Source organism: Mesoplodon mirus (assembly GCF_964341445.2).
Source record: "Mesoplodon mirus genome assembly, chromosome: 19".
Lineage (NCBI taxonomy): Eukaryota > Metazoa > Chordata > Mammalia > Artiodactyla > Ziphiidae > Mesoplodon > Mesoplodon mirus.
In genome coordinates this window covers 53756261-53772072 of record NC_138995.1, presented here as the reverse complement: position 1 = coordinate 53772072, position 15812 = coordinate 53756261, and the positions used below count along the sequence as shown (strand labels likewise).

The 15812-nt window shown below is 55.9% G+C and overlaps 1 protein-coding gene across 3 annotated transcripts in view; it reads left to right on the top strand.

The window, feature by feature from the left end:
• Nucleotides 1-15812, top strand: part of MEGF8 (multiple EGF like domains 8) — a 41868-nt gene that overhangs the window by 6773 nt on the left and 19283 nt on the right. For 2 of the 3 annotated variants that reach the window (XM_082607085.1, XM_082607084.1), the window contains exons 4-23: nucleotides 733-913; nucleotides 995-1083; nucleotides 1685-2100; nucleotides 2562-2707; nucleotides 2836-2958; nucleotides 5069-5223; nucleotides 5560-5679; nucleotides 6041-6185; nucleotides 6268-6431; nucleotides 9815-10015; nucleotides 10405-10605; nucleotides 11049-11285; nucleotides 12142-12260; nucleotides 12350-12481; nucleotides 12571-12684; nucleotides 13188-13436; nucleotides 13937-14136; nucleotides 14459-14669; nucleotides 14767-15016; nucleotides 15528-15660. In XM_082607085.1, coding sequence (XP_082463211.1) covers nucleotides 733-913; nucleotides 995-1083; nucleotides 1685-2100; nucleotides 2562-2707; nucleotides 2836-2958; nucleotides 5069-5223; nucleotides 5560-5679; nucleotides 6041-6185; nucleotides 6268-6431; nucleotides 9815-10015; nucleotides 10405-10605; nucleotides 11049-11285; nucleotides 12142-12260; nucleotides 12350-12481; nucleotides 12571-12684; nucleotides 13188-13436; nucleotides 13937-14136; nucleotides 14459-14669; nucleotides 14767-15016; nucleotides 15528-15660 — 3586 coding nt within the window. The remainder of the gene's footprint in view (nucleotides 1-732; nucleotides 914-994; nucleotides 1084-1684; nucleotides 2101-2561; nucleotides 2708-2835; nucleotides 2959-5068; nucleotides 5224-5559; nucleotides 5680-6040; nucleotides 6186-6267; nucleotides 6432-9814; nucleotides 10016-10404; nucleotides 10606-11048; nucleotides 11286-12141; nucleotides 12261-12349; nucleotides 12482-12570; nucleotides 12685-13187; nucleotides 13437-13936; nucleotides 14137-14458; nucleotides 14670-14766; nucleotides 15017-15527; nucleotides 15661-15812) is intronic. The other variant, XM_082607086.1, reaches the window with a different exon arrangement.

Below are 15812 nucleotides of genomic sequence, written 5' to 3'. Positions count from 1 at the left end.
ATCCTCCCCCATGACGCTGACCCCGCCAGGGACCCTGCCTCCTCCTACAGTTCTCCCTCTCCTTCCAGATCCCACTCCCCCCACCTGTCACTCCACTTCCACTCCACCTTCACTGGGGGCCCCTCCTCTGCCTGAGCTCACTCCCGACCTCACCTGTAGCCCACTTCTCACCTGTGAACCTGCCTGCCTTCCTCGTGCCAGGCCTGACTCCACCCTCCCACCCAGCCGCTCTGTCTGGCCTTGGGTCCCCAGCCATGACTTCTGACTTTTGACCACTGACCTTGGGCCTGAACCCTGCATATCCAGCTTTGGGACTGGGTCACGCCTTGAGCCCTCTCTGCCTTGACCTCCCTGGATCTGAGCTCTTCCAGCCCAGGCCGACGTTGACTTCATCAGTTTTTTTTTCTCCAACCTGTCTTTCTATCTTGTCCTCATTTTCCTTTCTGGGTCTTTTTCTTTTTCCTTTCCCTTTTTCTGTTGGTCTGTCTTCGTTTCTCCTCTTCTCTGCCTCCCTCTGATTGTGTCTGTGTGTCCATCTCTGCCTCTGTCTGTTGGCCTGTCTCCTTCCTGTCTCTTTCTTTGTCTCTCTATCTTTATTTTTCCATCCTCTCCTTTCCTGTTCATCTCTCTCCTCCGTTTTGCTCCATCTGTCTCACTCTGGCTCTCTCTCTGCTCCCTGTCTGTTTCTTTCTCTCTCTCTCTGTCCCTGTCTTTGTGCCCCATTCCCCCCAGCCCCTGGGACCGTGCCGCTGTGAGCCTGGTTTCCTGGGACGCGCCTGTGACCTGCATCTGTGGGAGAACCAGGGGGCTGGCTGGTGGCACAATGTGAGTGCCGGGGACCCCGCCTTCTCCGCCCGTATCGGGGCGGCTGGTGCCTTCCTGTCCCCACCGGGGCTGCTGGCTGTTTTCGGAGGTGAGCAGATGGGATATGAGTCTGGGGTCTAGAGGCCTGGCAGCCTGTGGCCAGGGCCTGAGACTGTCCACCTCTCCACAGGCCAGGACCTCAACAGCGCCCTGGGTGACCTCGTCCTGTACAACTTCTCTGCCAACACCTGGGAGCGCTGGGACCTGAGTCCTGCCCCGGTATGGACCCCACCTCTGCCCTGCCTGGAGGTGCCTGTCCCATCACCCTGCACACCCAGCCAGGGCGCCCCAGAGCGACCCCATCACCCTGCACACCCCCAACTCCCGCAGTGTGGTACATGACCACTACACCTCCCGCTTCTGCTTTTCTGTCTTTGATTTTCTTTCTTCTTCGTTTATCTTCCTTTCTGCATCTTACCTTTCTGTGTGTCTCCTGTCTCTCTTGGTCCGTCTTTCGGTTTTTGTTTCTGACTCTTGGTCGTCTGCTCTCTCTCGGTCTCTGTGTCTCCTTCTCTCCGGGTTATACCTCTTACTCTCTCTACTGGTCTCTGTCATTTCTCCCTGACTCCGCCTTCTCTTATTGTGTTTCTCTGTCACACCTGTCTTTTTATTCGCATGTGTCTGTCTTTCTGGGTCCGTCTCTCTTCTTTTCTCTCTTTGCATGTCTCTGTCTTTATCTCTGCCCCTCTCTCACCTTCTCTTTCTCTGTATCTCTGTCTCTCCATCTTGCCCTGTCTCTGCATCTCTCTTTGTCTTTCTCTTTCTCTGTGTCACCATCTGTTTCCCTCTCCATCTCTGTCTCCTGGTCTCTTCCTCACAGGCTGCCCGTCACTCCCACGTGGCTGTGGCTTGGGCCGGCTCCCTGGTGCTGATGGGTGGTGAGTTGGCTGACGGCTCCCTCACCAGTGACGTTTGGGCCTTTAGCCCACTGGGCGGTGGCCACTGGGAGCTTCTGGCACCAGCTGCTTCCAGTTCCTCAGGGCCGCCAGGCCTGGCAGGTCATGCAGCAGCCCTAGTGGACAGCATCTGGCTCTATGTGTCTGGTGGCCGCACCCAGCACGACCTCTTCTCCTCTGGCCTCTTCCGTTTCCGCCTCGACAGCACCAGTGGGGGCTACTGGGAGCAGGTGATTCCGGCAGGTGGGCGGCCCCCTGCCGCCACTGGCCATTCCATGGTGTTCCATGCCCCGTCGCGTGCCCTGCTGGTTTACGGTGGACACCGGCCCTCCACTGCCCGGTGAGTCACCTGCCCCACAACCCATGCCTTGCAGGGCCAGGCCTGGCCTAACACCCTGGGCCTTTATGCTTTAATGGTCTTTGCCCACTGATAGACCCCTGCAGTCATTCAGTCACCCCGTCTGTCATTCATTCACTCATTTGTTTATTCACTCGTTTACTCCCCGACTCACACATTCTCTAGTCTGTCATTCAATCTCTTGGTCACTTGCTTCCCCACGCACTCCCACTCATCCAGTCATTTAACCAACCCCTGCTTGGTGTCTAGCCCTGGCTAGATTATGCAGGGAACCCAGAGATCAATCAAACCTGGGTCCTGCCCATGAGGGGCTTCTAGTTCTGAGGGGATATAAATCCAGTAAAGCCAGTCTCAGCTATGGGTGATCACCCAACTCGTAAGAGCCCAGAGGCGGGAGAGAGCCCCTTCCTGCCTCAAGCTCCTCCTCCACCCCTCCCCTGCAGGTTCTCTGTGCGGGTGAACTCCACTGACCTCTTCCACGTGGATCGGCGCGTGTGGACCACCCTGAAGGGCCGGGATGGGCTTCAGGGCCCACGGGAGCGGGCCTTTCACACAGCCAGTGTCCTGGGCAACTACATGGTGGTCTATGGTGAGGAGGCTCCCCGATCCCACCTACCTGCCTGCCTGCCAGAGGCCCAAGGCTGAGCTGAGGCTCCCTGCAGGGGTGTCCTCACCTCCCCCAGGCTTGCCAGCTGTGCCCCTTTCCTCCTTTCCCAGGGGGCAACGTGCACACCCATTACCAGGAGGAAAAGTGCTATGAAGATAGCATCTTCTTCTACCACCTTGGCTGCCATCAGTGGGTGTCGGGGGCCGAGCTTGCCCCTCCAGGAACTCCTGAGGGTGAGTGGCGCCTCTGTTTCCATGAGGGGCTCCTGAGGGTCACGCCTGCTCCCACAGTGATACTGGGCTTTGGGAAGGAGCCACCCCAGTCCTTTTTGGGGTGAGCCCAATATCCTACTGGAGCTGGCCTCAGGAGGCACACCTGCGCTAGAGATAGGACCAGGGCATTGTTGCTATGGAGATGGGAGACATTTTCAGAAGCATCAGATCTAGGTTCCAATCCAGGTTTTGCCAATTATCAGCTGTCCCAGGGGACTGCCTACACAGAAGCAACTTTTTCAAGGTCACTCAGTGGGCAAGTGGCAGAATCAGGATGGCCATTCCTAAACAACCTTTTGTACAAAAACCATCATTTAATCTCTCTGCACCTCAACTTCCCCCTCTGTAAAATGTAATAACACTTAAACCACTGGGCTGTTGTGAGAATAAATTGAGTAAAATGAAATGAAGAAAGAAGACAGTCCAGTGAAGGGCCCAACACATTGTCCTAATGGTGCAAGGCCAGAGGGCTCACCTGGAGGGGGTGTGGAGAAGCCTTTCAAGCTCATTAGATCAGAGACTGCTTTGTGAATGGGAAGAAAATCACAGGCCTTCTCCTCAGAAAGACACTGTGCACAAACTGGGCATATCCTTTCATGGGACTGTGGACTTCCCAGAGGCCCATCTGTTCTCCCCACCCTTCTGAACAGAAGAGTGAGAACAAAGGACAAACATAAAACAAGGGACAGTAACATTTAAGGGGTGGGCAAGAGGAAGGGTCCCCAAGGAATCCTGTTTGACCATCAGGAATGGGACTTCCCTGGTGGCGCAGTGGTTAAGACTCCGCGCTCCCAATGCAGGGGGCCCGGGTTTGATCCCTGGTCAGAGAACTAGATCCCACATGCATGCTGCAACTAGGAGTTTGCATGCCACAACTAAGGAGCTGGCGAGCCGCAACTAAGGAACCGGTGAGCCGCAACTAAGGAGCCCGCCTGCTGCAACTGAGACCCAGCACAACCAAATAAATAAATATATAAATATTTAAAAAAATAAAAGGGAATAAAGCCTTAGCCTAGCATTGGAGGCCTCCAATCCAGGGCTCCACTGCTTCTCCTGTCCCTCCTTCAGGCCCCTTCACTGGGTAGGCCAGAGTGTGAGGTTTCTGGAGGCCTTCTCCTTCTTTGTAGATTTTGATCCCCTGGGCCAAGTCCCATACACTTACAGAGCATACAGGTCAGTAAGAGTGTGAGGGAGTCACCAATCTGTGACCGCTTACCCGTTAGTCAGGACTCTTGGTCGTAAGTGACAGAAACCCCACCCAACCAGCTTAAGCAAAAAGAAGAATTTCTTGACTCACTTGAGTGAAAACTGGCTGCAGGCTGGCCTGGATCCAGGTGCTCACATAATGGCATGAGCCATTTCTCTCCCCAGTTCTCAGCTGGATTTCCTTCAGTCTGTAGCAGGTTTGCCTTTTGTAGATGGTCACCAGCAGCTCTGGGATTATATCTTACCCGCTTTAAAATGCCCAGACGGAAGACAGTACCTTTTTCCCAAGAATTGTAGCAATTGGGTCCCCTCCCTGAACTAGTCACTGACTCTGATAGGCCTGGGCTCAAGCCCTGCTGCTGCTAGAGGCAGGGACAGCTCGACTTGAGCCTTGTGGACTGTGGGTGGGAGGGGTGGTTGTCCAGAGGACAGTCAGAGGCTGTCACCAGAAGGGAGGCTGGTGTCAGACAGACAACAACAGGTGGGAGCCAGGCGGCCTACCTCACCGCTCCCCGAGGGCAAGGTTCCATGCGCGGAGGAGGAAACCAAGACTCAGAGAAATCAGGTCTCCTGCCCAAGGCCACACAGCTAGTCAGTAGTTGATCCATGATTTGAAACCAAGGAAATGGTAGATCCAGGATTTGACCCGAAAGATCATGCTCTGTCTGGAAGGTGACTTGGGCAGCAGTGTGGGAGCTCCAGGAGGTGAGAGAACTAGGACTAGAGCAGGGCCAGGCAGGCTGGGAGGGTTTCCTTGGGCAAGTGGGGTTGAGGCATAGGAGAGTCAGGGGTGGTCCTCAAGGTGGGAGCCACGAAGCGGGGATGGGGGGGGTCACATGTCCTCGGGGGGTCTGTATTCTCCTAGGCCGAGCAGCACCTCCCAGTGGTCGGTACTCACATGTGGCGGCTGTGCTTGGTGGCAGCGTTCTATTGGTGGCAGGGGGGTACAGTGGCCGGCCCCGTGGGGACTTGATGGCCTACAAGGTGCCTCCCTTTGTGTTCCAGGCGCCTGCTCCAGACGTGAGCACTGGGGTGATAGGGAGAGGGTGGCTGGGGAGGAGGTAGCATGTTTCCCATGGTTAAGGGAGGAAGTTGGGGGGTGTCCCTGGGAGAAGGAGGGGAGGTCCCTAGGGCCATGAGAGGAGGGAGGTCAGTCTCCAGGTCCAAGGGAGGAGGAATGGTGGTCCCCGGAGCTGAGGGCAGAGGGGCAGTGGTCCCTGGGGCTGGGGGAGAAGTGGACAGGGGTCCTCAAGGTTCTGAGCAGTTGGGGTTCCCTGGGCTCATCAAAGTGAGCGAGGACGTGGGAGCAGGCCCCAGGTCTGAGGCGCCCCCTCCTCCCTGCCCATCTCTCTGCAGTACCACCTGGACTATTGCTCCATGTACACGGACCACAGCGTCTGCTCCCGAGACCCTGAATGCAGTTGGTGTCAGGGAGCCTGCCAAGCTGCACCGCCTCCTGGGACTCCCTCTGGGGCCGTGAGTGACTGTCCTAGTACTCTGCCCCTTAGCACGGAGACCTGGTCCTCAGTGTCTTCTTCTGCCCAGACCTGCGCTTGGGAGGACTTTCCTGCGCTTGGGGGACTCGTTTTCACACCTAAGATGGGCATTCCTGACTACTGACCCTTGAACCTTTGACCCTCTTCCCGATCCTTTTGAACTTACGTCTCTGTCCCTGGATCCCCCACCCCTGTCCTCTTGATCTTTCTTGTTCCAACCCGGCTTTCAATCCCTTCTCCAATCCCCTGACCTTTCCGCCCCAAGCCTCCTGAATCCACAGCTTTTCCCAGGTCCCTTAAGCCCCAGTGGATAGTGACACCTGTCTTTCCCCTCTCTGCAGTGTCCGGCTGCCAGCTGCCTGGGCCTGGGCCGCCTCCTGGGTGACTGCCAGGCCTGCCTGGCGTTCAGCGGCACCGCCGCTCCTCCCCGGGGGCCTGGCGCCCTGGGCTGGTGCGTACACAATGAGAGCTGCCTCCCTCGGCCTGGTGAGTGTCCAGTGGCTGTGTGGGAGGGGGCAGCATAGCACCCCACACCAACCCCCATCTCCCGACCCTCCTGTCCTCACAGAGCAGGCCCGCTGCCGAGGGGAGCAGATCTCAGGCACCGTGGGCTGGTGGGGGCCTGTACCTGTCTTCGTTACCTCCCTGGAGGCCTGTGTCACCCAGAGCTTCCTGCCTGGCCTGCACCTGCTCACCTTCCAACAGCCGCCCAATGCCTCCCAGCCTGACAAGGTGGGGAGCCAGGGGATGGGGCCCAGTGTGGAGTGTTGAAGGGCTTGGTCTTAGAGTTTTCATTTTTCAAATGGGTCTTTATCACTCTTGCGTTTACCCCTTAAGTCTTTACATGCAAGGGTCTGATTTTCCTTATTGGCCTAAGAAAGGTTTTAACTGTGGTGAAATGCACATAACATAAAACTTACCATTAGTGACATTTATCACCTTCACAATACTGTGTAACTATCACCGCTCTCTAGTTCAAGAACTTTTTTTTTTTTTTGGCCGCACCGTGCGGCATTCAGGATCCTAGTTCCTCAACCAGGGATGGGACCCGCGCCCCTGTGGTGGAAGCGCGGAGCCCTAACCACTAGACCACCAGGAAGTCCCCAGAACTTTTTTTTTTTTTTTCTTAAGCTGCTCCAGGTCTTAATTGCGACCCACGGGATCTTCGTTGAGGCATGTTTTTGTTTGTTTGTTTTGTTTTAAGTTTATTTATTTTATTTTTATTTTTCAACATTTTTTTGGCTGCGTTGGGTCTTTGTTGCTGTGCCTGGGCTTTCTCTAGTTGTGGCGAGCAGGGGCTACTCTTTGTTGCGGTGTTCGGGCTTCTCACTGCGGCGGCTTCTGTTGTTGCGGAGCATGGGCTGTAGGAGCGCAGGCTTCAGTAGTTGTGGCAGGCAGGCTCAGTATTTGTGGCTTGCAGGCTCTAGAGCACAGGCTCAGTAGTTGTGGCGCACGGGCTTATTTGCTCTGTGGCATGTGGGACCTTCCCGGACCAGGGCTTGAACCCATGTCCCCTGCATTGGCAGGCAGATTCTTAACCACTGCACCACCAGGGAAGCCCTGTTTTTTTTTGTTTTTTTGTTTTTAGTTGCGAAATGTGAACTCTTAGTTGTGGCATGCATGTGGGATCTAGTTCCCCGACCAGGGATTGAACCCGGGCCCCCTGCACTGGGACCATGGAGTCTTACTCACCAGACCACTGGGGATGTGCCCCCCCAGAACATTTTTATAACACCAAAAGGAGACCCCATATCCATTAAGTAATCACTCTCCATTCCCCTCTCCCCTTGGCCCCTGGCAACCACTAACATTTTTCTCTTTCTGTATCTGGATTTGTTTACTCTGGATAGGTCATATAAATGGAATCATATAATATGTAGCCTTTTGTGTGTGACTCCATTCACTCAGCATAATGTTTTCAAGGTTCATCCGTGTCGTGGCATGTGTCAGAACTTTGTTCATTTTTTAAAAATTAATTAATTAATTAATTTAGCTGTGTCAGGTCTTAGTTGTGGCAGATGGGATCTTTAGTTGCAGCATGAGGGATCTTTAGTTGCAGCATGCAAACTCTTAGTTGTGACCTGTGGGATCTAGTTCCCTGACCAGGAGTTGAACCCGGGCTCCCTCCATTGGGAGCACAGAGTCTTAGCTACTGGACCACCAGGGAAGTCCCAGAACTTCGTTCCTTTTTATGGCTGAATAACATGCCATTGTATGGCCATGCCATGTCCATTCGTCAGCTGATAACATTTGGGTTGTTTACACCTGTTGGCAAGTTTTTCCTTTTTTAAAAAATATTTTATTTATTTATTTATTGGCTCTTGTCGGGTCTTAGTTGTGGCACATGGAATCTTTTGTAGTGGCGCGGGGGCTCTTTGTTGCGGTGTGCGGGCTTCTCTCTAGTTGTGGCGTACAGGCTCCATAGCACGTGGGCTCTATAGCCCACGGCTTGTGGCATGAGGGCTCTCTAGTTGTGGCGCACGGGATTAATTACCCTGCGGCATGTGGGATCTTAGTTCCCCAGCCAGGGATTGAACTGGTGTCGCCTGCATTGCAAGACGGATTCTTAACCACTGGACCACCAGGGAAGTCCCTCTTTTTTTTTTTTTTTTTTTTTTTAATTGAGGTATAATTGACAAACAACCTTATATTAGTTTTAAGTGTACAACATAACGAATTGATATTTGCAAATATTGCAGTGAAAACCTATTTTCAGTATGAGTGGAATTGCTGGGGGAATCCTATGGTTAACTTATTGAGGAATCACCAAAGTGTTTTCCACAGTGGTTCCTTATTAATTTTAAAAATAGGTATTATAGTCACGTGGTTCAAAAACCATAACAACGGAGACTTCCCTGGCATCCAGTGGTTAAGACTCTGAGCTTCCAATTCATGGGACAAGCGTTCGACCCCTGGTCAGGGAGCTAAGATCCCACATGCCGTGCAGTGTGGCTAAGAAAAATAAAATAAAATAGAATAAATGAATCCTAGATAGTTAAAAACAAAAACAACAACACAAAACCCCCCCACAACAGCGTAAAAAGTTGTTGAGTGAAAAGTCTCTTCCATCTACCCAGTCCTCACCCCTCAGTGTGGGAAGCTGGCCTCAGCATCCCCTTAACTCAAGACCACCCTAACTCTCCCCAGAAGATCTATTTGGATTTCTTATGTATCCTTCTGCTGTTTACCTATTCAGATACAGGTAAATGTGACATTTAATTATTTTTCTTTCTTGCACCAAAAGTAATATATTGTCTACACCGTACTACCACTTCCCTTTTTTTCTTTTTTCTTTTTTTTTTGTCTTTTTGTGTTGTTGTTTTCTCATTCTCCTTTTGTTTCTTAATGTATCCCGGCAAGCGTCCCATAACAGAACTTAGGAAACACCCTCTTATTTTTTTTAACAGCTTCATAATGTTCCATTTACGTTCTGACGCCGTAGTGTTACAGTTTATTTAAACAGTCTCCCATGATGAACACTTGGGTTGTTCCACTCGTTTACAATTACAAGAACACGTACTAGCAGTAAGTCACGTAGTATGTGCGTCACTTCAAACGTTGGATTTGGATCTGGACTCTTTTTTTTTTAAACATATATACTGCCATTAAAAAACCCCACAAAAAAACATATATACTGGTTCATTATATAACGAAGAACATGGTACATAGGATGAGGTCCAGAAGGGGCCTGAGCTTCCGTCCCTGTGGAGTTGGGGTGTGACACCCTCCTGGCACATGAATGTGTTTACTAACCTGGAAGTTCTCCAAACCCCCTAGTTAAGGGATCTGGACTCTTAAGGGCTTAGGTGGAAAGATGGGGTGTTGAGGAAGAAGATGCTGAAAGGTCCAGGGTCTTGGAGTTTAATGAGAGGTGGAGATGAGCAGGGGCTGGGACCCTGTTGTCTGCTGTCTGAGTCGGAGTCCCAACTCTTCTCCCAGAGTGACCGTGGGCGAGCTATCCCCCCTGCTTCTGGCCTCAGTCTCCCATTTAGTAAACTGGGGAAGGAGATTGGGTTGCCTGGTCTTTTCTAGTTCTGATGTGGCTGGAGAGGTGTGAGGACCATGGGGCGATGCAGAGAGGTCCTCATGCACGCCTCCCTCCTTGGCTGGCACAGGTCTTGATTGTCCGCAGTACGACCATCACCCTGACACCTAGCTCAGAGACTGACGTGTCCTTGGTCTACCGTGGCTTCATCCACCCACTGCTGCCAGGAGGTCCTGGAGGACCAGGGGCTGAGGACGTGGCCGTGTGGGCCCGGGCCCAGCGTCTGCACGTACTGGCCCGGATGTCCCGTGGCCCTGACACAGAAAACATGGTGAGGGTGCCTGGGGCATGCAGGGGGCTGTTTATGGTAAATATGGGGGCTTGGATGCGTGGTGGGGAGGAGGAATGGGGAGAAATCAGAGGCATGGGATCTATCCTTAGTGGTGGGAGGGCCCTGGGGTTTTCAGATGTGAACAGAACTGGGTGAGGGGGGATTTTGAAGAAAGGGGAAGGTCTGAGTTACCAAGTCAGACTCCCCTGAGGAGGAGGTGGGTTGCTGGGAGGTTTAGGGGCGCTTGGAGGTTTTGGGGGTCTAAGAAACTCGGAGGCCCTCCTGGGAAGAGGGGTGGTGCTAGGTGGGTTTGGGGCTCTTGGGGGTTTCAGGGGTCAGTGTGGGTGGAAAGTTCTGAGGCCCCTGTCTGCCCCTCACCCCTGCTTCAGGAGGAGGTAGGGCGCTGGGTGGCTCAGCAGGAGAAGGAGACGAGGCGCCTGCAGCGTCCGGGGTCCGCTCGCCTCTTCCCACTGCCTGGCCGGGACCACAAGTACGCGGTAGAGATCCGGGGCCAGCTCAACGGCTCAGCGGGCCCTGGACACAGCGAGCTCACCCTGCTGTGGGACCGGACTGGCGTGCCAGGTGGCAGCGTGAGTACCCAGGTCCCCAGCTCTGACCCTGCCCCAGCCCCTGGCCTCAGATGCCCTGGGCCACAAACTAACTCCCTTGACCCTGACCTCTTACTCTTTGACTCTTGAACTCTGGGCCTCACCTTGAACACTCCCTAGACCCCAACATCTGACCCCCAGAGTCTGACCTGATCTCATATTCTGACCCCTGCCCACGTCTCCGACTCCTGCCCTGATCTTGCTGACCCTGACTTCTGCCCTCCATACTTTGACCTCTCATCTCTGGATTTTCTCAAACCCTGATCCCCTTTTGTCTGCTGATGTCCTAAATCCTGACTTGCTACAGGCCCGAGTTCTCAACCTTGTCTCCAGACACTTAAGTCTTTAGCTCCAAACTCTAATCCCTATCCCAAACCTTGACTTGGAGCATGGAGCCCCGACCCTCATGTGACCCCCGCCCCCAGGAGATCTCCTTCTTCTTCCTGGAGCCGTACCGCTCGTCGGCCTGCGCCTCCTACTCCTCCTGCCTGGGCTGCTTGGCAGACCAGGGCTGCGGCTGGTGCCTGGCCAGCGCGACCTGCCACCTGCGCCAGAGCGGGGCCCACTGCGGGGACCGTGGGGCCGGCGGGTCCCTGCTGGTGCTGGTGCCTGCCCTCTGCCCACTCTGTGAGGAGCATCGAGACTGCCACGCCTGCACCCAGGTGCCCACCAGGCCACAGTGGGGAGGGCTCGGCATGGAGTCAGCCAAAGCAGGCGACTGAGCAAGGGGGTGGGCCCCCCAGAGCTGGCACGGGCAGCCGAGGGGCCCTGTGGGCGGCGGTGGGGTAGACAGCCGGGGCCCTTGTCGTTTGTGAGCTGTGGAGAGGGGCTGGAGAGTCAGCTCCTGGCAGGCATGACTCTGCATGCTGCAGGGGTCAGAAAACCCAGCTCAGCACCTCTGCAGCAGAGGGGCATTTACCCGCTTAGACACCAGAGTCCAAGAGTAGGTCTTTAGGCCTGCTCGCTCCAGAGGTTCAAACCGTGTAGTCAGCTGTTCACCTCCCTCCATTCCACGTTCTTGTTTTCCCTGGAGGTTCATTCCTTGGGAGTGGCAAGGGAGCCTCAGCGGCTCCAGACTTTTATCCCCCAACCCAGCCACTGGAGCCCCAAGGGGAAGGAGAGCACCTTTCTGTCCCCACCTCACTCTCACCCCTCAGTTCAACAGAAGTCTCAGAAGTGCCTTTCATTTGCTCTAGTTGGGGCTTGTGCCAGCTCCTGGACCAGTCAGTGAGGCCGGGAGGAAGGAGAGTGTCCCGCTGCCCACCTCTGGACCCCAGGGATTGAATCAGCGCCACCTGGACCACATAAAGTGGTGCTACTGCCCAAAAAGGGAGTGGGTGCTGGTCAGACAGAACCCACGGATGTCAGTGGCTGGAGGAAGGAGCTGGGCTTGGAACAGGGCTCTGTGGGCCCTGGCAGGCAAGGGAGGCAGCTGCCTGTTGAACTGGTGCTGGGAGACTGGCGCTGGGAGCCCCAGGGAGAAGGCTAAGCTGGGCTCTTATTCCTCCAACCTCCCAGGACCCCTTCTGCGAGTGGCATCAGAGCACCAGCCGCAAGGGGGATGCAGCGTGCAGCCGGCGGGGCCGGGGTCGGGGTGCCCTGAAGAGCCTGCAAGAGTGTCCCCCACTTTGCAGCCAGTGAGCCCAGCTGGGCCCAGGGAGAGGGTGTGTGAGGGTGTGTGGGGGCCAGGCTGTGGGGTGACCCTGTCGCTGCTTCCCGCCCCCAGGCGCCTGAGCTGTGACGACTGCCTGGCCAACTCAAGCCAGTGTGCCTGGTGCCAGTCCACCCACACCTGCTTCATGTTCGCCGCCTACCTGGCCCGGTACCCACACGGGGGCTGCCGAGGCTGGGACGACAGGTGCGGTCCGGGTGGCAGGGTTCCAGGAGGGGAGGGCGGAGACCAGGGTAGGGGGTGGCTCTGACAGCCCCACACCCGTCACCCTGCAGCGTGCACTCAGAGCCGCGGTGCCGGAGCTGTGACCGCTTCCTGACCTGCCACGAATGTCTGCAGAGCCACGAGTGTGGCTGGTGTGGCAATGAGGACAACCCCACGCTGGGACGGTGAGGCAGGGGCCTGGGGGGCGGGGCCGGGGGCGGGGCCGGGGCGGCGCTCCGCCCACCCTAATTCTAACGGCCTCTTTGTTTCTCTGCCCCTTTGCCTTTTTCTTACCATCATCTCTGTTTTTCTCCCCCCTCTTCTCCTTCTCTGTTTCTCTCTCTCTTTTCTCCCTGCCAACTCCCTGTCTCTGTGACTTGTTTTCTCTCATCTTTCCTTCTGTTTTCTTTCTTCTTGTCTGTTTCTGTTTCTCTTCTGTCTCCCTTTCACTGTATCCCTCTCTCCTGTCTTTTAACATCTTTTTGTTGTCTGGCTTCTCTGGGTTTTTCTCTGCCTCTTTTCCATTCCTCTTTCTGTCTTTCTCCGTATTCATATTTCTTTCTCTCTCTCTGATTGATCTCCCCTCTCCCTGTTACTGTTTTCCTGTCTCTGTCTCTTGTTTCTTTATCATCCCCCCCCGCCCCCGCCCCGACCCAACCACCTTCTTCAACCTCGCCCCCCTCCCCAGTTGCCTCCAGGGGGACTTCTCTGGGCCTCTGGGTGGGGGTAACTGCTCCCTGTGGGTCGGGGAGGGCCTGGGGCTGTCTGTGGCCCTCCCTGCCCGCTGGGCGTATGCCCGCTGTCCGGATGTGGATGAGTGTCGCTTGGGCCTGGCACGGTGTCACCTGCGGGCGACCTGCCTGAACACACCCCTCAGCTATGAGTGTCACTGCCAGAGGGGCTACCAGGGTGATGGCATCACATATTGCAACCGCACGTGAGTAGGGCATGGGTTTCCATGGAGATGTCGCCCCAGGGCTGGTGCATGCAGAGATGTTGGGAGGAAGTGATCACGGTGCTGGGCTGCCTCCCATGGAGCCAGCCTCTCCAGTGAGCCTTGGGTTTTTACCTTGCAGAGCAGGCCCTCATTAGAGTGATAGGGTCCTCATCGTAACACTAGTTAACTGTGGAGACAGGTTGCCCATGGACTGCAGGCCACAGGCTTCAGCGTTGCCATAGAGATGGAGGAGGATCAAGTTGAAAGGGGTTTTCACAGGGACCAGTGGTGATATTTGGTTACTATAGAGACAGGAGTTACTACATGTGATGGGGTTGCCTTGGAGACACGGCCACCCATGGAGTCCAGGATCTGTGGAACAGGCAGTAGCTTATGATGGTGTTGCCATGGAGATAATTGGGTGGAGTGGGGTGAGGGGGGATACCTTGGGGGCTCCAGGCCTACCCAGTCCTTCCCCCACCCCTGCCACGCCCCCTCAGGTGCCTGGAGGACTGTGGCCATGGCGTGTGCAGTGGCCCCCCAGACTTCACCTGCGTGTGTGACCTGGGCTGGACATCGGACCTGCCCCCTCCCACGCCTGCCCCCGGACCCCCCGCCCCCCGCTGTTCCCGGGACTGTGGCTGCAACTTCCACAGCCACTGCCATAAGCGGGGGCCTGGCTTCTGCGACGAGTGCCAGGGTGAGCAGCCTTCATCCTGAGCTCCTGGGGACTGGCCTCAAGGGAGCCTCCTTGGGGCTTCTGTTTTCTTTTGTCTGCGTGGGGTTCTGCGTCCCCTCACCCAGCTCTGAGTCCCTCTGTCCCATTGCTTCTTCCTCACCGCAAGCAGGTTTCAGTGCCACCCACCTCTCTGGCGGGCCTCAGTACTCCCTCTTGGGATTTGCAGTTGCTCCCCAGTCGGGGTTCCAGTTACCCTCCTTTGAGCCAGGTGGGGTTGGGGAGGGTTGGGCTCCTTCTCACCCTTGCCCCTGACTCTGCATCCTGGCTGCTGGGGCCTCCACAGACTGGACGTGGGGGGAACACTGCGAGCGGTGCCGGCCGGGCAGCTTTGGTAACGCCACAGGCTCAGGCGGCTGCCGCCCCTGCCAGTGCAACGGGCATGGGGACCCACGCCGAGGCCACTGCGACAACCTCAGCGGGCTCTGCTTCTGCCAGGACCACACTGAGGGCGCCCACTGCCAGCTCTGCTCTCCTGGCTACTATGGGGACCCCCGGTGAGCCAGGGGCCAGCCAGGCGGGGCAGGGTGGGGTTAGGGACATGGTGGGATAGGGCAGGACTGGTCTGACGCTGGCTCTCCTCCATCTCCCCAGGGCTGGTGGCTCCTGCTTCCGGGAGTGTGGGGGTCGTGCCCTCCTCACCAACGTGTCCTCCGTGGCACTGGGCTCACGCCGGGTTGGGGGGCTACTGCCTCCAGGTGGTGGGGCAGCGAGAGCTGGGCCAGACCTGTCCTATTGTGTGTGGGTTGTCTCAGCCACCGAGGTGCTACAGCCCTGTGCCCCTGGGACCCTCTGTCCCCCACTTACCCTCACCTTCTCCCCCGACAGCAGCACCCCCTGCACGGTGAGCACCAAGGGCACTGATTACAGGCCCACGTCCCCCCGACCCAGTCTGAATCTTCAGACGGACCCTGGCCCCCATGTCCGTGTTTTTTCATCCATCAAACTCCCAGATCTATTCCTCAGACCCCATTTGTTCCTAAGCCCACAGACCCTCCCATTTCCCAGATTGCCTCCTGTTTCCTGGACTCCAGTTTCCCTTCCCCAGTCCAGGTATGGTAAATATTGGTACCTTGTGTGCCAACTCTGATCGATTGGTAGTGGCTGCCAGGATCTGTGTGTTGAGAAAGAGGCTCCATGCACGAGTGCCTGGTTGATTAACCATGTCTGTTATGAACACAGGAGTGGGAATGGTGGCCTCCATGCCACAGTTTGACAATCTGCCCAGGTGGTTCAAGCAGCCTTTTCCCCAGTCTCAGATTGCCCTCTCTTCTTGAGCTGCACCTCCTCCCAGACCCCGAGCATTCCTCTTTCTCATCCTCATCATCCCCTGATCCTACTCTACACCTCTCCAGCTGAGCTATGTCCTGGCCTTTGATGGATTCCCACGCTTCCTGGACACTGGTGTCGTCCAGTCGGACCGTAGCCTCATTGCTGCCTTCTGCGGCCAGCGGCGGGACAGGCCCCTCACTGTGCAGGCCCTGTCTGGTATGGGGACTGGGGGAAGTGGGACCTCTGTCCTGGGCTGTCCTTTATCCCTGTACCTTGCTACCTGAGATGGGCTCAAAGCCCAGTCTGACTCTGCCAGCTGACTTGCTGGGAGACTTGCTGGCAGTCCCTTGCCACCTCTGGGTCTCAGT